General features: G+C 40.9%; 1 protein-coding gene across 3 annotated transcripts; it reads left to right on the forward strand.

Annotated features, from left to right (window-relative positions):
* The first annotated feature begins 130 nt into the window (after nucleotides 1-130).
* On the forward strand, nucleotides 131-23,163 carry ADAD1 (adenosine deaminase domain containing 1). 3 transcript variants are annotated; one of them, XM_006263438.4, is made up of 11 exons: nucleotides 131-387; nucleotides 1,612-1,800; nucleotides 8,723-8,890; nucleotides 9,599-9,667; nucleotides 10,148-10,273; nucleotides 14,243-14,366; nucleotides 14,605-14,775; nucleotides 17,337-17,566; nucleotides 19,875-20,112; nucleotides 20,660-20,789; nucleotides 21,730-23,163. In XM_006263438.4, exons 1-11 carry the CDS (start codon nucleotides 183-185, stop codon nucleotides 21,841-21,843), a joined length of 1,764 nt encoding a protein of 587 aa, XP_006263500.1. In that variant the 5' UTR covers nucleotides 131-182; the 3' UTR covers nucleotides 21,844-23,163. The 3 variants fall into 3 exon arrangements, with proteins under 3 accessions (XP_006263500.1, XP_019350155.1, XP_059578068.1); XM_059722085.1 differs by lacking the exon at nucleotides 131-387 and adding an exon at nucleotides 5,577-5,746 and having other exon boundaries at nucleotides 1,711-1,800; XM_019494610.2 differs by lacking the exon at nucleotides 20,660-20,789.
* Nucleotides 23,164-25,357: the final 2,194 nt, after the last annotated feature.

Raw genomic sequence — 25,357 nt, forward strand, 5'->3', positions numbered from 1 at the left:
CTCCAACACGTGACACCTTTCCGCCCCGCGGAGCCCTAGCAGCGGTTGGCTGGAAAGGGGGGTCACGTGGCTTGGAGGCGGGGCTTCCCTGGAGAAGCCCTCGCGCCTTGAGGCCACAGGCAGGTGAGAGTGAGGCTTTCGCGGGCGGTGGTGACGTCAGCTGGCCGTTGGTGCGCGGCGCGATGGGCAGCAGCGGCGGCGATGCGTGGCCGCGCGGATCGGGCGTGCCCAGCTTCGCCCAGATGCTGAAGAGGAACCTGCCTGGGCCGCCGTCCTCGCGCCTGCCCTCCCCGGCGCTGGGTTTGGGGTTGGGGACAGGCCCGGGCCTGCTGTGGGCGCCGCTGGAGCCCGAGGCCAACCTGGCCTCCCGCGTGACGCCGCTCACAGGTGGTGGCTGCGGCCGCGCCCTTGGGCTCGGGCCTACGGGGTCGGAAAGGGTCCAAGCGAGCCATCGCACTGAATCGCGCTGTTCCTCAGTCGAGCCAAGGGCGCGAGTTGCATATCATGGCTCTGGTCCTGCCTCGGAGCTTGGATCAGATGCCCTGTTGGGCGCTGGGAGGGCATCCAGGCCTGCTTCTCTGGGGAGTGTAGGCAGCCTGCTTCAAAAGCTGCTGTTGAAGGAAGAGGGGCAAGGTTTGCTCCTGTGTGCACATTCACCTTGCTCATTGGCTCTGCCTCTTGGTGCCTCCTCTCACCTGCTTGAAGGCACCTCACAGGGGGACCTTGAGCCAATATTGCCAGTCCCTGCAGAATCCAGTCTGAAATGGTCCCTGTGCTGCAGCCCTGGCTGAAATTGCCTGTGGCTGAGGGGAGGTAGAAGCTACCCAGTTCTTTTGTGAGCTGGGTGCCAAGTGTTGCTTCGTTTTCACGCCTGACAGAACAGGTTTTGACTGTTGAAGTCCTAAATACTGCCATTCCCGTTTTCCTGTAGTGTAGAAATGTGCACCTTCTTTGGGGCCTGTATAGATATCCAGAGAGTTTGGGGTTTTTTTTGTCTTTAGGGACAAATCCAGATAGCTTTAAAAAGAAAAAAGCAAGAGCTGTTCAGTCTTGCTGTACCTCTTTAAAGCCTTTCTGATAAATAATTCCAATTGCCTAGTATGCCATAGAAAATGAGGGTTGGAAGGGACCGTGGGTTGTGACCTAAAAATGGGTTGCAAGAATATATAAAAGGTCACAAACAAACTTTAAAAATTGATTCTCCTTTCAAGGGGGAAAACATGGGGAAACTGTGGCTTTTCCCTTGCAGGCTGGCAGAATTGCAGCCTGCAAGGGGCTGCTTGGGGACCCCTGTGCAGGACCAGGGTGTTGTCTTCTACTTAAAACTATTTACTGGGTCAAGGCTGGACATGGCTGTTTACAAATGGGTCCTGATCCAAAAAAGGTTGAGAACCACTGACCTACTCCAGCCCCCTGCCTGCTCAAAGCAGGACCATCACCAATTGTATCACCCCGGCCGAAGCTTTTCTTACCTGGGTCTTCAGGTAGGCGTTGTTGAGGCAAAGTGTCATTATTCCTTATGTCACATCTTTCAGGTTGCACTCTAAAAACTTCTTTAATTTTCCAATGCAATGATTTTTTTGTTGTTTAAATTAACCCTATGTTTTTTAGGTCAAATTCAAGAAAACCTGTACTTCAAAGGAGCCCAGCCAGCTCCAAACATATTGCTCCCTCCAAAGAAAATACCAAAGGAGTTTATTGTAAAATATAAACGCGGAGAGATAAATCCAGTGTCTGCCTTGCATCAGTTTGCGCAAATGCAGCGTGTACAGCTTGATCTGAAGGAAACTGTGGCAACAGGTAAATGTTTCTGTTTTTATAAGAAGATGCTTTTCTTTGCAACTGCAGGTGCTATATGTTTGTGGTTGATGTTAGTGGCATTGCAGAAATTAATGTGTAAATAGTAGAGATTGCAATACTTTTTCCTTGCTGTTAATAGATATTTTACTGTGCCTTCACAAATTGTTCATGGATTTCATGAGCACTTAACTTCCTTGTTAATTTAATTTGAGCGAAACTAATGGGATAAAATAAAGCATAAGTTGTTTTTTGAATATTGTCAGATGTTCTTTTTTTTAAGAAAGTGGTGTCCTTCATTAGCACTCAACTGTATTGTGCTTAGAGTTGTAATGTGTGTCAAAATTTGAGTCTGTTAATGTTCTGCCTCCTCAGACAACTCCACTTTCACTGGGTATGTCTAGTTATGACTGTAATATAAATCTTGTGCAGCTGTGTCCTTTTGGAGCAACACTGAATGATAATTGGGCACAGTTGCCTATGCTTGTAATGCATGTTCTGGTTGCAGTTGGTATTCTGCCATGTTTCTGTTATGCTGCCATGTTCTGTTGCACATCCTGCAGCAGCAGTTCAAGTCTTCCCATGTTACCCAGGCTTATTGTATTACTGTACATATATTTCAGTTCTTACTGTCTACACCCTAGCTGAAGTGGGCAGGTTGCAAGACTACTTCTCCAGTATTGCAAGAGATTGATCCCAGGCTTATTATCCAGATTTTCTTTATTAGATGCAACACTTGCACATCAATTGGGAAGAGTGAATGCTTGAGAGACTAAAAGTTTTTAAATCTTGTTAAGATAATTAGGGAGAGCTGCATTGGAATGTGGTTTTTGCTGAGCTGTATGTTGGGCATAAAAAGCTCTGCAAAAAACACAATAACACAATGAAATATCCCAAATACAAGTCTTTGTTTCCCTTTCATTTCAGGATTTACTTACTTCCACTACATTTTAACAAGTTCTATGGCTGAGATTACACATTCAAGTTAGAAAGTGCTAATTCTAAGAAACCTATGTGTTTTAGTTTTAGTGATCAGAAATATGTTCTGGGTTAATGCCTTCTGATGTGCACTGTGCTGCTTGTATCAGTCTTGCCCTCCCTCCCCCCCCAGTCATCCTGCTGACCACCCCGTCCATCTTCTCCTGTTGGCCCCTCCATCCCCTGATTGCTGCCCTGCCATCCCAATCAACCCAAAAACAATAGAAGCAGCAGTGGAGAGGAAGGGTTTCCCCTCCCTGCCTGTTCCTGGGGTCCCTGCAGCCTGTGCTGCCCCTGAGCACCTGGATTCATCCTGCACTGGGCACTGCAGTTGATCTAATTGTAGTGTGTAATTTCACCCCAAGATGTAATAAGAATGTGATCCAGTAACATGGAGAAACTTTTTATAAAGTTATTTAAGTTTAACTTATTTGCCAAAAAGTATATTTCATATATTGACATCAGTATTATAACTTGAGTGTGAGCAAAACCAAAATGTGCAAGAATTAGAAAATCAGTGCACTGATGTTAGCTACTGCTGTTGAGGCCCTGAGCCCCCAGTACCCATGTACCTCTCTATGTGGTATCCCAGTCCTGGTAGGAGCATTCCTTGAGAATGACCGTGTAGCAGGTAGAAGAATGCTCGCTGACATCAACTCTGTTTCCTTTACTTTGCCTTGGAGACCAGGGCCTGTTGGGATGCGCTGAAAGTCCACTCTGTTTCCTTTCTCCCCTCCCACTCTCCAGCCCCACTTACCCATACTGCAGCAGTGGGTTACAGAGCTTTAGGTTACTACAGCCCCTCATGGTACCCCCTTCTCAGCTGGAGAGATGTCATTGCTGGAGAACCAGGGAGCCTAGCAAAGAACTGTATCACTGTCCATCACTGAAATGTTGCAGTTTGAAAGGCTTCAAAGTGTACTTGCAATTTCCAAAGTTATGTCTCTCCATCCAAAGCTGTCCAATTACACTTGTTCTATAATATTTGTATTCAACAGTGCATTTTATGTAAATACACTAGCTACATTTTTGTTGCAGTATTTTTCAGTGAAGTGGGTGGTTCGTCCCTAGGAAAAGACTTTAGAATCATGGAAAAATAGGGTTGGAATCAGCTCCGTATCTCAAGGAGGGATCATACTTACCAAAACCATCCTATACAAATGTCTGTCTAGTCTATTCCAAACAGAACTACACAACCAGCCTTCTTATGCAACCACCAGGCATAAAGTCCGGAAACAAGAATATCCTACCTTGCCACATGTCAAGTAGGGGTACGTGGGCCTTGTCAGTGTCCTGTGACTACAGGGACAGGAGGTAGCATGTAAAAATACACTTGACAGACTGAAGGAAGAGGATGATAAAGACTTTGCTCCTTGCTTCAAAGCCAGAACTCCCTACAGTCTCTGCTAATGGGACCCTAGGGCAGAGGTGGGCAGTCTGGTCTGCGGGCCGGCTCAGGCCTGTGGCATACTCTATTTCCCAATAGTCCCTGGAGTGACAGCTCCTTTTGGCTGCTGCTACTGGACCCAACCTGCCCACCCTCCATGGGCAGAGCATGTAGCTAGTTTGGGCCTGTGGCTGGGAGCGGGAGATGCAGTCAGGCTTGGGGAGCCCCAGGATCTTGCAGTGGTGATGGAGCTGGGGAAAGCCATGATCCACTGCCCGCATGACCCTAGGAGTGTGGGTTCCTCAGGTAGGGCTGTGCAGGGAACAGATAGCAGCTTTGTCCCAGCTCCGGCCCAATGCTGCCACCACTGCAAGATTCCAGCCCTGGCTCCAGAGCAGCTCCCTGTCCTGCCTGCGCTGCTCCCTGCTGGTGTCAATAGAAACCCTGGGAGCATGGGGTCATGACACCTTGGGGCCAGGGCTGGATGGTGTAAAATTCCTTTCTTATCTCAAATATGGCCATTGATCTAACTCTTAGTGTAAGAGCAAGGCTGTCTACCTAGGAACGCCCGGGCTTAAGTCCCAGCAGGAACACCACCACATTCCAGTCAAAATCCCTAGCCTTGGAATGTTTCCTTGCATTATTGACTTAGTCATTAGGGGCATGTCCCCACAAGCAGGAATGTGCGTTTCCCCGGGGACAAGGAGCAGCAGCACAATGTGTGCTGCTGCTTTTCCTCAGGGAATCCCTGTGCACGCGCACTCTGGCATGTGACACGTTGCCCTGGGTGGGGAACGGGAGGCTGGGGTCAGCACTGAGGCTGATCCCAGCACCCTTACTTGAGGGCCTCTGGGGGCTGCAGCTGCGGCAATCCTGCAGCAGGGAGCCTGGCTGACAGATGGAGCATGGCTCCGGTTGGCCAGGCTCCAGTTCTGGGCAGTCCATGCTGCCACGATATGTAACGCATTGTTTTTTTAAGCATGGGGCTTTTTGACACCGGAATCTCCTGGTGTCAAGTATCCCTCCTGTACTGCAAATTAGCAGCATGTGGAATACCTACATGTGTGGCGTGCCGCACCTCAGGTGGATCTGCAGTGCCGCATACCACACGTGTGCTTGCCTGGATATGCCCTAGTTGGTCTTTAAAGCCAATACGGACTGTGCATCTTGTGCATACACCAATCTGACCTCTAAGGTTGTAAGACAAAGGGGCATGTGGCTGAGGAAGTCTTGCTGATGCTTGTAGTCCTACCAGTCCTTTTCTACATTGTTAAGGCATTCTTGACTCATCAGGGACTGCTTGGTTGACTGTCCTAATTTCCTGATAACAAAGATTCCTTGCACACTTAAGCTGATAATTAATGTATTTTGGCAGTGCAAATGGCATTTCACTTTACATTGTTTATGTGGTCAGATCTTGTGAAGAATCATAGTATGCATTTGGAGGTGGAGGGATGCAGTTCCCAATTTCCTTCTCGCTGAACATAGTGGAGCATAAGGAGTAGCCATCCTGTACTGGTATGCACTGCCACCAAAACTTGAAATACACTTCCTTAAGGATCTTTGCTGATTATAGATATGAAGGTGAGATTTTGGAATCAACCTTTACAATATGCATGGTTAGCTCATGATATCTTGTGTTTGTACTACCATAAAATCTAAGGTTGTGCAAAAAGTGGTCACCATATTGCCTGAAAAGTCAGTTAATAAGCCTGAATTATTGTGGTATAAGGCATACCAATGTTTAGCTTGTTTTTTCTTGAACCAAACTCAGATTTCCACTTTCTGGGCATCTCTTAGTCCTAAAATTTGTGTGACTATGGGTGTGTACTGATGAATAACTTCTTAAAATTTGTGTATGAAAACCTACTTGTGGAATAAGCCAGTCCCTGTACTCTAAAGTCCTCTATAGTTACATCAGTTCACAGTACAGAGCTTCACCAACAAATAGAACCAATATTGTTGCTATCCCAGTATTGATGACATATTTATTTCTGCCCAACAGTTTTGCAGTTCATGGACTAGGATTAGCATGCATCTGGTGGTGGTTCTTTCTGGTTCTTTTGTCATATGCATTTGAGTGTAATGCCTGATTTCTCATGCAATGCTAGATTTTGCAATTTCTGTGAAATTGCAATTTTCTATAGGTCACTATTTATATTGATTGGTCATTATGCAACTGACCATAAACTTTCAGGGAACCAGCTGTGAGGCCATTTGTTCCAGATAAACCAGTGCTTATTTTGTGGTCAGGTATATCAGGCTTCATTATTGTATAGCAGGGTTCATTATCTGTTGCCCATCTTGAATGTGATTTACAGTTGAGTCTTTATATAGGACATATTTCTTGGCAAAATCTGCAGCATTTCTAATCCGTAGGATTGGACTACCTGGTATTACAGATGCTGATGTCTTCATTGGAATGATTGCACTTTGCACATTCCTGATACACACTTACATGGGCTCTTGCCTTTCCATGATGTCTGGATTTTACCTAGTATCATGTATTAGGTGTAGTAGGTTTTGGGCCATACATCTATTTGTAATTATGCAGGTTACTTTTCTGTATTTGGCATCTTACAGGATCTTTCTCATGGCTATTGCTTATTCTATGCAATTCTTATTCATCTGTTTCTCTTCTGCACCTGCACATCTTTTCTAATTTTGTTTGGCAAAAAAGTTAGATAGGCTCTAAGAAGCTGGCATAGATCTCCTTACTGTTGTTGTTGCTGCTGCTGCTGCTGCTGCTACTACTACTACTACTTCTTGGACTTGTTTACCTGATGCAGTAATTATACATGTAGGTAAATCCTGGAAGTGGCATGAATTAGTACTTGATCGATCTGCTGCTGTTCTATTTTTAAAAAATCATCACCTCTATCTCAGTTCTAAGTTGGTTACAATTCAGGAAAGAAAATGGTTTTGGTTGCTTACACACCTGGGGGGAAAAAACCCCTCAGTGCTCTTCTTTTAGCTTGGCATGCCCCTACACTTAATGCAGAAAATGCCCAAAAGAGGCATTGCGTCAGTTTGACCCAGTTCGTCTAACGTCTGTATAGATCATGCACTTAAGTGGGGCTTTTTAATAATTTTATCACTGATTCAATCAGCTATTAAATTAAACCATCAAAAAGCCCCACTGAAGTGTACAATCTATACAGATGTTGAGGAGCTGGGTCAGACTGATGCACTTCTAGTAAAGTGTTATTTTGGGGGGCTTCTTTGCAGTTTTTTTTTCCCACGTCTATCAGCAGTGTTTAAGTGTTATAGAAAAAATACTGTTTTCATTGTTTAATTCATTGGTATATGGATTCATTTTTGGTAGTCATATATTTCTGGTTCATTTTAATGGTTTGTTTATTTAAACATCAGAGGGTTTAAAGATCAAAATTCAACTTGTAACATTATTAAAATAAAAAGGTTCAAATTAGTGGTAGAAAAAATGTTTTGAGCCTTGAACAAAAATTGCTTTTTAGACTCTATATTGAGATTTGATTTTGAGATTTATGCCTGTTCTTGTCTAACAAACTTACCTGGCAGAATCGGATTTCTCATAACATGCATTATGGGAAACGTGACCGTTGAAAAGTCTCATCTTCATTTGGCTATCTGCCAAACGTAATATAAATTATGAAAGAAAACTATAGAAAAGATTAGTAATTAAGACCTGAAATTTTCAGCCACAGATTTCTTAGTGATTTGGGCTAAGATGTAACAAGTTTAATATATATAAGCTGCATTTTTGAAAGTGACTTGGAACTCTTTAGCATTAGCCTTCATGGGTACATGCATACATAATCAACCAGCTCAACCAAGCCAGCTTAATTAAGTTAAGCAATGTTGGAGGGTACACATGTACAGCTCCTTGACATGGTGGCAGCCATCTTGTGAGCTAGGTCTACTTAACTAATGCAGCTCAAGATAATATACCTCCAAGGTGCATTAACTTGTGCCACATTTAAGCTGACTCTGCTTCCCATTTATGTGCATGCTTTGACAGTTAAATTGGCTTAAAAAAAGCTAAGCTGGTTTAACTGTCAGAAAGTTAGTATGTGTGTATGTGTCTCATTAAAGTTGATGGCATTTAAATGTCTAAATCATTTTTAAAAATAGACATTTAAGTTGAGCTGTTTTTAAAACTGTTCCTTATAATTTTACCTTCTGAAAAGTCTGTCCTAAACTTCATGCCATTCCTGAAAATAGGAAAACAGCCTGATTTTGTGAAAGTGTTGAGAACCTGCCGAATCCTCTGACATGAAAGATGATATGATAAAGTGGTTTTAGCAACAAAAAATCAGATTTTTTTGTTAGGGTATGTAAAACTACTGGAGGACCTTGATGAAGAGAATAGCAAAAGTGAAAAGTATAATATAAATAAAATCCTAAAGCTCTGCTGGTCATAAAGTTTTATTTTTGTGCTGTTAGAGTTATTTTTGTTTTGGAATCATCTTGTTTTCCATGGTGACAGATGTATAAAGCTAATAAATAACTATGTTTTTAATTAAAATTAGTTAAAACGTAACATCTAATTGTATGATTTTTTTTTTTCCCCCCTCCAAGGCAATATCTTGGGGAGTTACTTTGCTTTTTGTGCTGTGATAGATGGGGTTCAGTATAAGACTGGCTTAGGGCAAAGCAAAAAGGAATCCAAATCAAATGCAGCAAAACTGGCTCTTGATGAACTATTGCAGTTGGAGGACACAGAACCAAAGGTTCTTGACAACTCAGGTAAATATTCTGGTATCATTAATAGATTTTTTTTTTTTTTTTAAAGGTTATATGAAGACATTTGTAGAAAGAGTGTTAAGTGTTTTGTGTGTAACTTTACTAAAACTTAAAATGTGTCTTGACGTTTTCAGTGAATTATTTGGGCAGAGTCCCTTACAGTCCTCAGATGTTTCAGTCCTTTATTCTGGTGCGCCTTTTTAGCTCTTCTTTTGAAGTTCCTCCTTTATACAATGGGGAGAGTGCCTTAAGGGAAAGTATCCTTGCTGCAATTTCTCTCTGAATTCTTACACATCATTGAAGGCATTCTTTTCAAAAGTTTACTGTTATAAATTATTTGTTTATGGTCAGAATTTTTTTATGATGTCTGCGGTGAATGTGACCTATATGTTTTCAAAAGGATTCTGTCATCACATTAATCTCCTTTGAGGGTAACTTGTAAATATTTGTTGGATTAATTGAGAGAAATGGTTCAAAGCTAAAACTGATGGTAAAGCGTGAGGTTAAATATCTCGGATGTTCATTGACTTTGGTTCTCTTCCTCTAGTTTTGTGTGGCTTGCTGAAATTTTTTTTTCCCCTCTCACCAACCTGTTTTGGAACTTGGATTTAAAATGAGTATTTGCAGCAATGGGATACACTAAATGAGTATTGATGTCTTGAAACCTTTAATGTCCTCTACATTTCCAAACATTGAAGGTTAATTTTGCAGGTCCTCCCCGGATTCCTGCAGAACCCAGAATTTCGTCAGGACCTACTTGCGTTGCAGAGTTTCATTATGGTAGGACCCTCAATTTCTTATTTCTCCGGTAACTTAATTAGGAGGCTAAGAGAGATCCTACAGAGCAGCAGTTACTGAAAAGTTAGAAACGTCTATAGCAATACTGCTGTCTTCAAACAGGATATATGTGCTTTAGTGGCCCTAAATACTGCAGTGCTTTTAAAAGTAGAAGAGTGATAATTTTTTGTACAGGTGGATAAATAGATACAGCTCAAGTAGTTTTCCTGTAGTTAACATGTTAAAGGCTGTTGGAGACAGTCACTTGCAGAACTCTGAATGGGTTGCTCAATAACAACTCATTTAGATTTTCTTTTGTTAATTTTTAAGCCCCCAAATGCCCACTGATGCTAAGATGCACTATGGATTAGTGTATTGAACTACTTTTATAATTTGTTGAATACTGTAGCTCACTTAAATAATAGATATTGCTTTTTTCCTATGTGTTTTTTCTTTTAAAATGTTTGTGTTTGTATTTTAAAGAGGGAAGGCATCTGGTTTATGAAAAAATTTCACAAGCAGTCAAGCAAGCATTTAACAGTCTGATTGCCAAATACCCTGTGTTTCAGAGTTGTAGCAGTTCATTGGCTGCTTTCATAATTGAAAAAGGCAAGTGTTTTGATTTGTTTTCAGTTATATACAAGAAAAAAGCTGTTTATAGTGTGCATGCGTCCAAAAATCTAGAGACCCTGAACATGTTGTAACTAGATTTTAGATTAATAAATCCTGATGGTAACCCCAACCTTCTTAATGTGCCGTTAAAACCACCTACAGAATTGTACACGGGTATGCAATGAAATGAAGAGAATTCCAGCATGGGGTGTCCTTAAGATTTTTACTTTTGAACTTAGGAGGCCAGTCAAAATAACATAACTTTTGTTTATTTTCTAAATTCTAATGTCATGTTCTTGCTGGATAAAAGCTGGACAATGCAGAAAATATCAGTATATAATTATATAACTTAAAGGCTGTGTTCTACATGGCAGCAGGATGCAGTGACTTTCAGGACTGTTGCCAAATAAAGAACATATCTGTAATGTAGTCAACAAGTCCTGAAGATACAGAGCATTGTGGGTAGGTTTGGGCTACAGAAGAAAGGTAGCAATTTCTACCTATCTCAGATATGAGAAGTCACTTTTAATAGTACAGTAATCAGAACATGAGTTGTTACATTTTAGCTGCTTTTCTGAGAACAGTCTTTTACTTTCAAAGGCTGCCCCATTCAGCTAACTTAGTGATGGCATTTGCACGGCAGGAAACGATGGTTAAAATTCTCGCTTGCCTTTCTTCCTGCTACTACACTGGATTTGGAGCATGCTGTTTTTAACTTGTGGTAGTTCTTTGTACTCTTCAAGATGCGATGATGAAATTGGTCAGGTGATTAAGAATTTGCTCACATTTGAGCTCTAATGGTAGTCATTACTCCATGCATGACTGGTGCCACCTTAAGCAAGGGGGGCATGTCGTGTGTGTGTGTGTGTGTGTGTGTGTGTGTGTGTGTGTGTGTGTGTGTGTCCCTGCCGCCGGTGACCAGTCAGCGACTGTGGCCAATCTCTCTGACTGGGGGAGGCCCCTCCGCAGCAAAACTCACTAACCGGGAGCTACATCCGGCGCTTCCACTCCCTGGCTTGCACTCGCGGGGAGGGCATGGGCACTCCTGCCCCCCCCTCCCCGCCCATTGCCTAAGCGGGGAATGTGGCCTGTCAGGGAGTGCACATGCGTCCCCATGTACCCCCTATGCCTAGCCACTGCATTACTCCATTACTTTCTTTAATGAAAAGGTAGGAACTTGGGTAAGCTAAAGAGGAAGTTTAAAGAGCATAGACAAGACTTGAGTAGTGTGGACAGAGAGGAAAGAAGAGGAATCCTTTTTTTTGTTGTTGTTTTTGAGGGGAGAAAGAAAAATTGTACTGGGTTGAAATAGAGAGCCAGAATTAAACCAAAGATTTAGACTTAGAAGTTGAATGATGATGAATATGAAGAATGAGGGGCAGCAAATTGGCTTCATTCTTTCCATGTTGATCTTAAGCCAATGGGATAGTGTGGAGGAATGTTACTAAGATGGTTAGAGATGTGTAACTGAACAAAGGTAAGCAAAGCAAAGTTGGTGAGGTGGACTTCAGTAGTCATTGCTTATAACCAACTATGGATGAAACTCATACCAGAAAAGAAAAAAGGAGAAAATGGATAGGCTGAAGGTATAGTCAGAGAAGCTAGAGATGGGGGAGAAATTAATGTACTTAAACCATGCCTGACAGTTGTTTGTCTAATCTGTTTTTAAAAACCTCCAAAAAATGGACTTCCACAATGTCTTTTGGTAGCCTGATCCAGTGAATAACTATCCTTATAGTTGAAATATTTTTTCCTGATGTCTACTGTAACTGCCCTGGCTGCATATTATAAATCAGTTTCTTCTTATCCTACTCAGTTCGGTAACTGTCCTGTTCATTATAACTTTTTATATGTTCATCTGTCTCTGACCATTTACAATCAATCAAGTCCTGAGAGAAGCTGTGATATAATATGATTTTGAAATGCAGTGGCCCCAGATGTACAGTGAAATGTTTAAAAATAGTCTCTAACCTCTTCTGTACACTTACTGTTAACCTTTTCAAGTTACAAAACTCTGGAATAATCTTTTATTGGAGGCTCTGCATCAGAGTTTGTTAGAAATCCTCTGGAAGCAGAATTTTGCCAGCATGAGCTGATAACTGCAGAGACTGTATTCTGAGCCTTTGGGAGAAACACCTCTGATTGCTTTATAGCAGTTAATCCTCAATATTTTTGGAACATCAGATTACCATCAATTCCCTAAATTCTTATGAACCCCTAAGTACCCTTAATATCAAACTAACAGTTGAAAATATAGGGGCCAGTGGAGTCTGTTGACTACTTAATATGACACTTTGGAGCATTTGCTTGCTAATTGCCATGCTGACTGACTAAATACGCAGACTAAGATGTATAGAAAATTGGTGTATCTAGCTCTATCAACAGTAAGAAGTTCATTATTAGGAGCAAAGTGTGAATTGGAGAGTTGAGTGAAAGAGTCAAGAGGGAAAAAACCCATAACACTCCTAGAAAAATGGACTTAGACTAAAACAGTATTGCAGAAATAAAGCTGATATCATCAAACAAACAAACAAAACCAGGAATCCTTCAACAGCAAAGGTGGTCAAAATAGTGGTGGCCAGATCTGGTCTGCAAGTTGATTGGATCTGGCCTATGAAACTCCTCATAGGGCTGAGCTCTGCCTGCTTGTGCGCAGGGCAGCCCATGCTGCACTCCCATCTCTGGATGGCCCCAGCCAGCATGTACAGTTTCCCAGCCGAGCTCTTTCCAGCGCCGTTACAGCTGCCCAGCTACTGTTTGGTTCCTCCTGCCTCTGCTGCACTGCTCCGTGCAGCAGGTAGCACTGAGGCTCAGAGGCGGCAGCTGTGGGCGTGTGCGCTAGGCACTGCTTGTCGAGCCAGGCAGGGAGGAAGGAGCGGGGGGTGGGAATTGCAGTTGGGTGGCTCCTGCCCTAGCGCATGGAGCTCCAATTCTAGCTCCTGGCCACATTCCACCCACTTGGCTGCTTAGGTCAGTGAACCCATCTGCAGGTGGCCAAGAGGATGCAAGGTGACCAGGAGCTAGAGCCCTGCACACTGGGTCAGGAGCTGCCCAGCTGCAGCTTTCCTCTTACTTGGAGTGGTGCAGGAGAAGGAGGAGCCACTGGAGGCGGGGGAGGGGAGGAAGGGAAGGGGGAGGAGCCGAGTAGTTCCTGGGTAGCCACAGCTGCACTGGATGCAGTCACTCTGGGAAGCTGTGCACACTGGCTAGGGTTGGTGGGCAGGGGCAGCCACGGGCTGGATGGGGAGCACACTGCACCTGTACCACCTGGGCAAGCTCTGTGGCATATGCTCCCTGCCTACCCTCCCCACCTGTCAGCTCCCGGGACTGAGCACACAGGCAGCACCCCGCTACCCCATGGACACGCACACACAAACTGACACACAACTCACCCCCACACACATCCCCCACCTATAGCCCCCCCCATGCACGCATGAGCGCGCGCGCACATACATTATACAAGAGTAAGACTTTATTTTGAGCTATTATGCAATTGCTTCCATATACACTACTCAACACCCCCCCCCCCCCAAATTGGGACAAAAATTCTTGTTTGAAGTAAAATGTAAATGTTATATTAGATGTTTGATTTTTAGTATGTGATATTTTTTATCTATAATTTGTTAAAATGATATCTTAAAGTTATCAAGATTTTGTTTGTGGCCCTTGACATCTCACAAACTCGTTGTGTCCTTCCAGCCACAATAATTTCCTACCCATATTCTACAGGGCAAGAGGAGAATGAGTGAAGTGCTCAAAATGTCTATCTTCTGTCTATAAAATACTAATCTATCAATCAGATTTTGACTAGGTAGTTAACTGAGTAGTCAAGTTAACCAAGTCTCTTTCTTCTCTTTTATAATCAAATGTTGTGTAGTCATTTAATTACTCTAAAAGCAGGTCTTGTAAAAAGAGGGAATTCTTCAATCAAATTAAGCTAATGTGTTATCTACTTTTTTCTTTCAGCTGGTCAGCCTGAAGTTGTAGCTATAGGAACAGGGGAATACAATTACAGTCAGTGTTTTCATCCTGATGGGAGAGTTTTGCATGATAGTCATGCTATTGTTACTGCAAGACGCTCACTGCTTAGGTAAGAAAATGACAACATAGGCAATAAGGCATGCAAGTAACAATTTTTGTTAAGCTAAATAAATCCCACTTGTACAGAGTGGTTTCATGTTTACTTTTTAATCATTCCAATCTCAAAGATGATATGCCAGGTAATAGCTATATGTAAATGTCCAGCAACTTAAAATAATTTAAATTTTATTATATAAATGCTAAGTCTTTAATTTCCCCAAATCTTGAGTTATAACACTTTCTTTTAGGTATTTTTATAGGCATCTTTTGCTCTTCTACAGTAAAAATACTGCTTTGACAGAAAAATCTGTGTTTTGTATGGAACCAGCATCAAGTCTGCTTACTCTAAAACAAAATATAAATATTTTCCTCTACTTAAATCAGTTGCCAAAAGGATCTGCTCAGATAAAGTCACAGCTGTAAGTATCCTGAAGTTTTCAAACATAGCATTTAATTATTCAAATGTACTAAGAATTTTAATCTTCCATTCTGAATGAATTCATCTGATCACAGTGGGCATGTCTGTGCATGATGTTTACTGCGCAGTAGCCTAATGACATAACGCAGTAGCACATCACAGCACAAACAGTGCTAATATGCTATTGCACCGTATTAGGGTACTGCTCGGTAGCATCACAAAAGAGGTGTTCGCTGGCACTACTGTGCAGTAACGACTGCATGTTAATGAACATGTAGATGTGCCCAGTGAGGAGTATTTACTCCATGTCTTAAGTGTTGACTCATTTTTTGTAATAAAATAATCTTATTTTTTTTGGAATGTCTAATACAGAATATTATAAAAATAGAAGCTGTTTGATGTAAGTATAAATTAGAAACTAATTTAAAATTTTGAGAAATTTTAAAAGTTCTTTCAAGCCAGGCTTGAATATGTCGGGGAAATCATGGAACTTTGAACAGCTTTGTTTGTAGCATATATAGACCTTCTTGCAGCTTTCATCCCTTGCAGTGCTAACCATCTTTTAGTGGTATTGGATTAAATTTCCAAAAGTAACAAGTGATGATTTTTTTTTTTCTTTAAGTTACAGTGTGGGGAGGAGAGGTGGGGCAGGGATATCAAATTGAAACACATTTAAGGTGGCCAACCTTTGGAGAACGAGCAGTTGGCCTATTTCAAGAAAGTCCACAGGCACCTAAGTTTTCTCCAGTAAAATTTCCTAGGTGTCTTGCACTGCTCCTCTGCAAGGCACCTAGGGCAGGTGCTGAGCCATTCACCTTTCTTCCCCCATGTAGGTTTGTTGTGGGACTTTTAAACTAGGTATTACTGCACCTAAATAGTCTAAAGGGCTAGATTCAGTAGGTGTGCTGTAAGCAGGCCTAATTACATACTGACAGTATTGAGTTCAGCACTCAATAGCCACTTGTATTTAAAAATACAACCACAAATGATAATGGTTACCCCCTTTAAAATAATAACCCCAAGTGTAGAGCTGTCTCTAAGTTCTGCCATCCTCAGTCTGTGCATATGTTTACTGGTTGTGCATTTCATCCAATGAGTGTTCTAACGCATAAGCTGTCCTCACAGTAGAGCCCAGAACCCAGGTTCCTGTTCTCCCAGACCATAGCCCAGAGATGATAGCAGTAGAGTCACTGTTTACATGCTTGTGCATGTGCATCTGCTTGTTCTTATTCTCTGTCTGGCCAAGTGAATCGTTCATTTCTGGCAGAACTCTCCCAAAAGCAGAGTACTCCTACTTAAACGTAGCCCCTAGCTTTGTAGGTTAGACACCTGGGAGGTGGGGGCCATTGGCTTGAATTTCCTTAGGCTGAAGAAGATGTACGACTTAAGTCTTCCATTTCCTGAGCAAGTTCTCTAACCTCTAAGTTAGTGGTTCTGAACCTTTTTAGACTTGTGGTGCCCCTTGGTAGATTCAAGGTAATTCTAGGAAAATGCCAACTATTAGTCTTCACTCTGTTTGTGACTACAGAAAAATAATAGAATAATTTTTCTATTGCAGAGAACTCAGACCATAACTGGGCAGAATGTTTTTAATTCTGTGGATTCCTATTTGAAAACTGGGTTTATTTGCCTCATGGGCCAGATGAATGGGTATGAGGCCAGTCTGTAGGATTGATCAAGCTGTGCACACTAGGATCAGGCCTTGGGGTCTGGGGCCACCCCATCCTGCCCTTGTGCACTGGGACTGGTTCCCGGGGGCCTGGAGCCATCCCCTCCTGCCCCTGTGCACCAGGATTGGGCCTTGGAAGCCTGGTGGCACCACCACCTCCCATCCACACCTCATGGGATTGGACCCCATAGGCATGGCACTGCCCCTGCATGTTGGGGTTGGGACTTGGTGCTGTTTGTGCCTGGCCCTGGATGCTGGGGTCAGGTGCCTAATGCAGTTCACAGAGCTCAAGGCTCCCCATTTGCCTGGAAATTTTGCATCACTCCCTGCAGTATGTGGCCTGCAGGCTGGAAGATGAGCACCCCTGCTCTAGGTGTTGCATATAAAAGTTGGATGACAGCACATTACCACCACTTTCTCTTCTACTAGCTCCTCCACCACCTTTCGCTTGTTTTAAAAGAAATGTCAGTTAGTATCCTAAGAAATCATGTAGAGGTCTTGGGGACAGAGAGTATTTGGGCTATGAATTCCAAACTTTCATACAGCATAGCCTTATATATGGCTACAGTCAGAACTTAAATCCAGAAGTGAGATTTTTGCATATGGCCCTCTTGGCATTTCCTGCTTGTTGATTTAGGTGCCCATTACTCTTCTTCAGCCCTCCATGAGCTACTTTTAGACGTACAGATCTTGTGCATTGTATAGAAAACTTGAGCATTTAATTTGGATTTGTGAACTTCATGTCTGTACCTGCTGTCTGAAAATTAAGCAAGTCAATTCTAGGCATTGCTACATCCAGGTCCCTTAGTTTAGCAGTACCTGTAAATATTTCATTGTTTTCTAAAGCTAACTTTCCTGCTGGAATTCATCTGTCCTGTAATTTTCAATTTTAGACGTCTCAATCCAAATTCTATATCTGCATTTGAAGCAAATGAAGAATTGAGTCTCCATGTTGCTGTAGAAGGCAAGATTTACCTAACGTTTTATTGCCCCAGTGAAGTTGCTTACAGAGTGAACAGCATGTCAGCCAGTGACAAATTAACAAAATGGGAAGTTCTCGGTGTCCAGGGAGCGTTGCTGAGTCACTTCATTCAGCCAGTTTATCTCAGTGGCATACTTGTTGGTAAGACTTCCTTGCTAAAGCAGAATTCACTGTTATGCTGTATCTTCAAGTGGATACAAATCCATTTTTCAGTTTTGTTGACATTATATAAAAATATTAACGAGATGGAATGTAATACTTTGTTTTAAAATTTGTTACAGAATCTTTTATACGCCAGTATAAATATACTTCTCTTTGAAATCGCCATGCTTAAAACTCTATTAGATTGACCTCTGATTCTGGTGTGAGCTTTTCCCATGTTCTGCTATTACATGTCAATATTAAATGTAATTGTTAATTTGTAACAATTTAATTTTTTTAAACCTACCAAGAATAACAAAGGACAGTGATAACCATTTAAACCGTGGTGTCTTAGACGTATCAGAGTTCAAGAACTACAAGGTCCCCTAACTGGGAAGGTGGAAGTGGCATTTGTCAAAAAGCTTTGATGCATTTTTATAATGTTTTGCAGGTGTTATATTTAAAATTTGGATTAATTAAGCAGGCTGGACTCTTGAAAGTCTGCCTTTTCCTTTTTATAGTATCTCTGGTTGTTACTGGGGCAGTTTTATTTTAAGGGATGGAAGCTTGCTGAGAGTAGGAAGATATAGGCGTTTTATGGTAGTTGGCTTTTTCTTTGAGTAGTAGTATTTTGTTGTTTGGCTCAGATGTTTTACAGTAAAATTGTTTAAAATAATAATATAGCATGCTAAACTTTGCCAAGTCTTCTCTCATCATATTTGTACTATGATAGGTTTGATTTCACATAGGTTCATTCTCAAATTTTAAAATTGTTGCGGTGATTTTTTTTTTTTTGTCTTGATATGGAATAAAGTTTTGGAAGTTATCTATAAGAGCACAAGCCACACTAGCCTTCCGACCTCTTAGCACCCTAGTCTATCATTCAGACAGATGTGGACATTGTATTCTATGTCACATATATCTCTTACCTTTCCTGTGGGTAGAATAACACTGGGGTTTCAAACATACAGTTTGTGGGCCACATTTAGCCCACAAGGCCCTGTTATCCAGCCCCTGGTGCTGCTTCCAGACCCTGCCACCCTAGACCAGCTACCAGATGCTATGTATGCAATGCAGTCCAACTAGGTAGAGGAGGGGGCACCATTCTACATGTGACAACTATTCTGGGATCAGTGCTGCATGTGGTGCCTGCTCCCGCTAGTCTGGAACGTGCACAGATAACAGCACAGATGCTGGAAGCAGGGATGGGAAACGTGGGTTCCTGGGTCTGATCCAGCTTGTGGACCAGCACCACATCACTTATCCAGCCCACAGGGTTTGATTCGTAGATTGCAAGGGGCTGGAAGGGAGCTCGCGAGATCATCGGTTTCAGCTCCCCTGCACTAGGCAGGAAAGACAACTGAGGTCAGGTGACCCCAGTGAGGTGACCGTCCAGTCTCCATTTGAAGATTTCCAGGGTAGGTGATTGTATACCTCTGAAAGGAGTTTATTCCACAGTCTGAACACCCTGACCGTGTAGAAATTTTTCTTAGTGTTAAGCCTGAAATGGTCTTCCAGGAGTTTGTGGCCATTTCTCCTGGTTTTCTCCAAGGGTGCCCTGGTGAGCAGTTGCTCGCCAAGCCCTTGATGTATTCACCTGATATAGCAGTAAGCTGCTACCGGGTCCCCGCTCAGTCTTCTGTTTTTTTAGGCTGAAGAGGCCCAAGTCCCTCAGCTTTTCCTTGTATGGCTTGCCATGCAAGTCTCTGATCATGCAGGTGGCTGGACCCTCTCAAGCTTTTCCAGCTTTGAATTTGGCGCCCAGAGAATAGTGGATAGTGCTCTTTTTTTTCTCTCCAGTTCTTGTGTTGTGAATTGTTTTTTTTTAATGCAAGTTGTAAAGAAATCTACCCTAGTAGAAGCGTGCATGTGAAAATCTAGGAAAATCTTAATTTTCGTTATTGTAATCCAGTATCTTATTTTTTGAAAACTTTATCAGTTTTGAAGAGGAATAAATAAATACAAAAATAATACATTTTATGAAAGTATGCAATACAATTCTAGTGAAAACAATCCAGAGAAACTCTAGACTAAATGAAGTGTAATTTGAGCCTTTCTGTAGAAAAAGTACATTTTTAAAAAATAACACTTTTTAAAGGAGTAGTTATAAAAAAGTTTGCATTACCACTGAGCATGTTTCTATTTTGTGAACTAAGTATTGGAATTTAGTTGTAAAACAACCTTGAATTTAAAATTAACCTGAAATAATGAAAGCTGCCTGATCCCTCTTGAAAATTTGATTAATTTTCTTGTATTATCTGTTTCTGTTTATACTGAATTTTTTTTTTGTGGGTTTTTTGTTTTGTAGGAGATGGAAACTGCAGTAATACAAGAGGACTAGAAATAGCTGTAAAACAGCGTGTTGATGATGCACTCACTTCAGAGCTTCCCATGTTTTATTTGGTCAACAGACCTCATATTAGTTTGGTTACTGCTACGCACCCAGTTGAGGTAGATGTGGAAAACAGGTGTCTCAGTGTGAACTGGTCACAAGGGGACACTTCGTTGGAAGTTGTGGATGGGTTAAGTGGAAAGATCACTGAAAGGTTAGAATTCTTACATCATAATAAAAATAGTGATGAGCCTGATCAGTGTGTGTGGGTATGTGTGCGCATACATCTGCTTAAGTGCAAAGTTTCTCAAACAGTTCTTGTTTTTAAGCCATGGTATTGTAGTGTAAATGTGAGAGATTCCCTCCTCGACTAATTGAATACACTCTCCAATTAGAGACAATTTTTGACACATAATCTTTCAGTGATGCACTGAAATAAAGAAAAATCATTTAATTTCTTATTAAATTAAAATATTATTCTCCCACCATTTGTACTCTTTGAAGAAAACAGTCTTAATAGTGGAAATATGTCTTTAACTGCTACTTTTCTGGTGCTGGTAAATTGCTAGTTAAAAAGATTCAGCCATCATTTTACTAGCTGTAATTGTGACGCATTTACTTTTTTTGATTGCTTTTTCCCCCTGAATTAAGTGGATGGAATTTCGTACTACTAAGGTTAACATTTTTATTTGAAAAAGATCATTTTAAATTTGGGGTTTGAAGCATGTAGAATCTCTAATCTGTTTCATTGCTCACTGTAGTTCGCCATTCAAAAGTGGTGCTTCAATGGCAAGTCGTCTTTGCAAGGCTGCAATGTTAAGTCGTTTTCATCTGCTTTCTAAGGAAGCAAAACGAGATGATTTGCTTGGTATTTGTACATATGAAGCAAAGGTAAGACTAGCTAAAGGAAAAGCTCTAGTAAATGTCCTTTTAATGATTGCTTTCAAAATGTAGGAAGGTAACTAGTTCTAGTGTGCTGAAGATTTTACATGAATGGCTGGTAGCAGTCTTAACTTTGTTTCATATACTTTCAGAGTTGCTGTTTGCAAGAGAAACTCAAACTGTTCATAATGCTGAAATTCTACTCACTTATGAAATTATTTTGACAAACTTTTAATTTTGAATTTTTGTTTGTGGTGAAAAATACATTGACAAAAAAATTGTTTTTGGAAGTTACAAATTAAGAAGTGTCCTGAATTGGATTGAAACTTTCATGATTGATCTTTATCTGTGGAGACTGACAGCCATTTTCTTACAATGTCTAGTTTTCTAGCGTTCTTAGAAAGTTTTAGCCCTTTTTTTGTTCAATTCTGTTAACCTTTATTCTATATAACTTCAGGCACCATTCTTCCTTGAGAAGTCTTGTGGAAAAGGGTATCAACAAATTTGTCAGGGGGCCAGGAACAATGCATCAGAATATTGCGTTTGGAATCAAGTTTTGTTCTTCTTTTCCTAGTGCACTAATTTTCTTCGGTGCTTGATTAACTTACCCTGTATTTAGATTTAACATGCATTTACAGAAAGTGAGTAATGAAAATCATGCATTATCCAAAGTTCCATTTCCCCAGACTTTGTTTTTCCATTCACGTTATATCCAGTCTTCTAGAAGAGCACTGCAATTTTTTTAACCATCTCTCCAGTAAATCTGTAGCACTTTTGCTCTCCAATAGTGAATGTTGGCATCTCGAGTTTTGTCTAAATTATAACTTCTTGTGATGGGTATTTTGGGATACTGTAGTGGTACCTTATGTTAATACTTAACAGTATCAAAAACTTGTGGCACTCTGTAACGTTACTCTTTAACAATCCTTTAACTTCTGCTTTTGTTCAGATTAAGTCTGCATCCTACCAAGAAGCTAAAAAATTGCTGAAAACCTACTTGGAGCAGCATGGTTATGGATCCTGGATTGTGAAATCTCCACGCATTGAACAGTTCACCATGTGACTACTAAGCTGAATGTATTGTGTTTTATTATTATTTCAATAAAATTTAATTTTTGGTGAGTAAAATATTCAAGCTTTGGTAATTTTAATTTTTTCAGTTGGTGCCACTGTCAGCAGTAACAAGCAAATTGAATTTAACAATTTAAGTAACAACAAATGAAATTTTTCAGTTTAAGCGCAGATCTTAAACTGCCTTTTGTAACGATTCAGTCCGATTGAAAAATGCCAGTCTCTTTTCATAAGAGTAGTTATTAACATCTTAATAATCTTATCAGTCCTATTTGTAGAATAATTTTTTTTCTCGCAAACTGTAGTTTCATAAAGGAGAATATAAATTTGCATGTTCTGTTATCTTCTGAAACCAGAGTAAAAGACTACTTATAACGGGGCACAGTAATGTCGTGTGATTCATGCTTGTGTTTTACCCAAAATTACATGTAGATCTTCATGTGTTGGGATTTTTTTAATGGTCCTTTTGTATCACTTTTTTTACTGTTGTAACTGGTAATCTTGGCACTTACTGCTTGTCCTGTTTTACACCAGTAATAAAGCTCGCATATAGCTTGGTAAATGGAAACCGTAAAACAAGTCTGGATGTGACTCGGAATCCCACTAGCTCTTTACTTATACATCTGGATACAGTTATTGTAGTTTTTTTTAATTGTTCTAGTCTTTGTCTTTCTCAAGACTTGAAAGTTGTATGTATTTTTATATAGTATGGGGGGAAGAGGGTCTAGGAATTCCTTCAGCTTGTTTTTTGTAGGCTACCAAAGAGGACATTAGGTGGCTATGATGTGGACTAAATCAAAATAGTGACTGAAAGTGTGAAAGTTGCTTTGTCCCATTATGAGTTGAATAATTGATCTGTTCTTCCCAAATCTTTGTCCTTAGTAATGTTTTGCATGATATCTTTATGTTTTTTTTCCTTTTTGTTACAATATGAATATTTATTTTCAGGTTGTATTTTTCTAGTGTTCATATAGTGTTGCTGTAATTACACTGAATGTTATATCTTTCTCTTCTTTCATACTACTTGATTCTGTATTTCACAGAGATAGAAAACTAGATTTTGTTAGCTATACCTATGAGATTCTAAGTTTAGTGTGGGGGCATTATTCCTCAAGTGTTAGTGCAGTATTGTAATTGCATCTGGTTTTTTTTGGTGAGGGAGGGCTAACTTAGAACAAAAGGCTATCACCAGTACTTTTTGTCCTAACTACTTGTTTGTAGTGCATGTTATACCATTAACTACTTGTATGTAAGTGACTAAATGTAATGTGAGAATGGAACAGACCTTCAATAAAACTAAACTTGTCAGGTGCTTTTATTTGACATAGCTTTAATATTTGGAAGATGGGCCTAATTAGGACCTTTCTTTTTCAACTCATTTCTGCATTGAATGGAAATTTGTTGGCCTCACTACTTAGTTTTTGAAAAGGATACTGCTGTCCCAGAACTGGTGTCTATCTTTCATGCTTTCCTCCTTCCATCCCCAGTCTCTTTTTTCCTTTTCCTATATTTTCTCTCCTTCTCAGTAAATAGGTAATGCTCTCACTTGCAAAGTGTAGAGCTTTTTGTTGTTGTGTTGAGCTCTGCAGGACAAAGTCCTGCCCTTTACCTCAGGCCAGCAAATATCCTGCCTGTGACATTCCAACAAGGTCAGAGCTGGATAGCATGTTACCTCTTTCCTGTGAAGTATGAAAGAAAGCCTCTGTACTTGTCACAATGGATGTATTTGCCTTTCCCTTTTAAGGGCAAATTACTTTCAAGATTTTCCTAATGGGGATTGCCTAGTTAGAACAGTTATAAAAATCATAAGAAACTTTATAGTTTATAGGAATCTAAGATTTGGCTCAACAGTTTCCCTTTCAGTGAGAGAAAATTATGCCACTGAGAGGGATTTCCTTTCAAAAGTTCATCACTAATAAAAGCTAGGACACTTGATACACCAATGCCAAAGCAATGCTTCCTAGGTCTCCGAGCTCAAAAATCAGTAGCTGAAAGGCAAATAATCATGGCAAACAGGTATATTTTTTTTTCTTTTCACATTTGTAAGTGGAAGGCTCTTAGGTAATGATAGGTAAATGAGTAACCATGTATGTAAAAATAGGCCTTATTCTTCACTATCAAGTCCATTACAGGAATACCTTGTTAAAGGCTTCTCTCTCCTAAAGGAAAACACTTACTTGAAACAGAAACTCCCAAAGCTGAATCTTTTATTCACCATCCAATGATATCTTCACTATAAGAAAGACAAAATGAGTGTTTGTTTATGAAAACATTAATACCTGTGCAAGACCTCTTCTTTTTGCTCTATCCTTTGTGCCAAAACAACTGGTAGCAGTCAAAGGCCCAAGTCACACATTACTCATCCTTGGTTGTGCCTCTTCCAAAAAAACGGTCCTATTTGTAATTTGCTAGACACCGGAAAGAATTCAAGTTGTTAGGAGCCAGTGCAGATTCTGGACCTCTTAGCAACTGCCCGCTCCCCCCCCCCCCGAGAAGGTGGGACACTGTTCTGCACCAACTTTGTCTTTATGGATGGTCTTCAAGGGCAGCCCCAGGTAGAGTGCATTGCAGGATTCTAATCTTGAGGTAACAAGAGTTTGGATAATGGTGGCCAGATCTAGACCTGAAAGAAAAGGTTTCAGCCTTCTCTCCAGATATAGTTGGTGAAAGGCCCTCCTAGCCATTGCTACCTGAAAATCCAGGTGCAGCAGAGGATTCAGGAGCACCCCCAGGCTGTGAACCTTCATGACAAGGGGAGGCTGAACCCCATCAGTTGTAAATACTATAGCATCCCCTCCCACACCTCAGGTAAAAAGGACTGCCTACTACCATCAACACTGTCTTGTTTGATGATCAGGTCAACTGAGCCACTGACTCATCCTTTCTGACAACACCTGGTAACAGCTGTTTCAGAGAAAGGTACAAGGCAACTGGTAGTAGGCAACTATAAAATAACCAAGTCAAGGGGAGTGTTTCCTCCTACCTTCCATCCGATTGGTTCTTAGGAATGTTTATAACCCTTCCAAAACTAGGAGCAACCAGAGATCAAAGCTTTTCCCAGACATAATGGCAAAAACATCTCATGCAGAGGGACTAAAAAAGAGCCCATTTGCCATTTCTTTACCAGAGGGCAAGGTAGATAATGCACCTTATAGACTAACTAAATAACATAGAGCATAAGCTTTTGTGAACTTGAGCTCACTTCATCTGATTTAAACCACTTTGGTGTATTCTGTATATTTGGAATCTGTAAGGTGCATATCTGTTCTGCCTTCTGTTTGACTACAGACAAAGACAGCTAACTACTTTTAGTTCCTTTACTGGGTGTGTCTACATGAAATGCTGACTGCGCAGTAGCAAAAAAATACCACTCAGTGGCACATCACAGCCCAGATTAATAGGCTAATATGCTCTTGCGCAATATTATTAGGCTACTGCACAGTAGCGTTGCCTAAAAGACATTCACCGGTGCTATTACACGGTCACTGTTTACTACGCGTTTATTT

This window comes from Alligator mississippiensis, chromosome 2, assembly GCF_030867095.1.
Source record: "Alligator mississippiensis isolate rAllMis1 chromosome 2, rAllMis1, whole genome shotgun sequence".
Classification (NCBI taxonomy): Eukaryota; Metazoa; Chordata; order Crocodylia; family Alligatoridae; genus Alligator; species Alligator mississippiensis.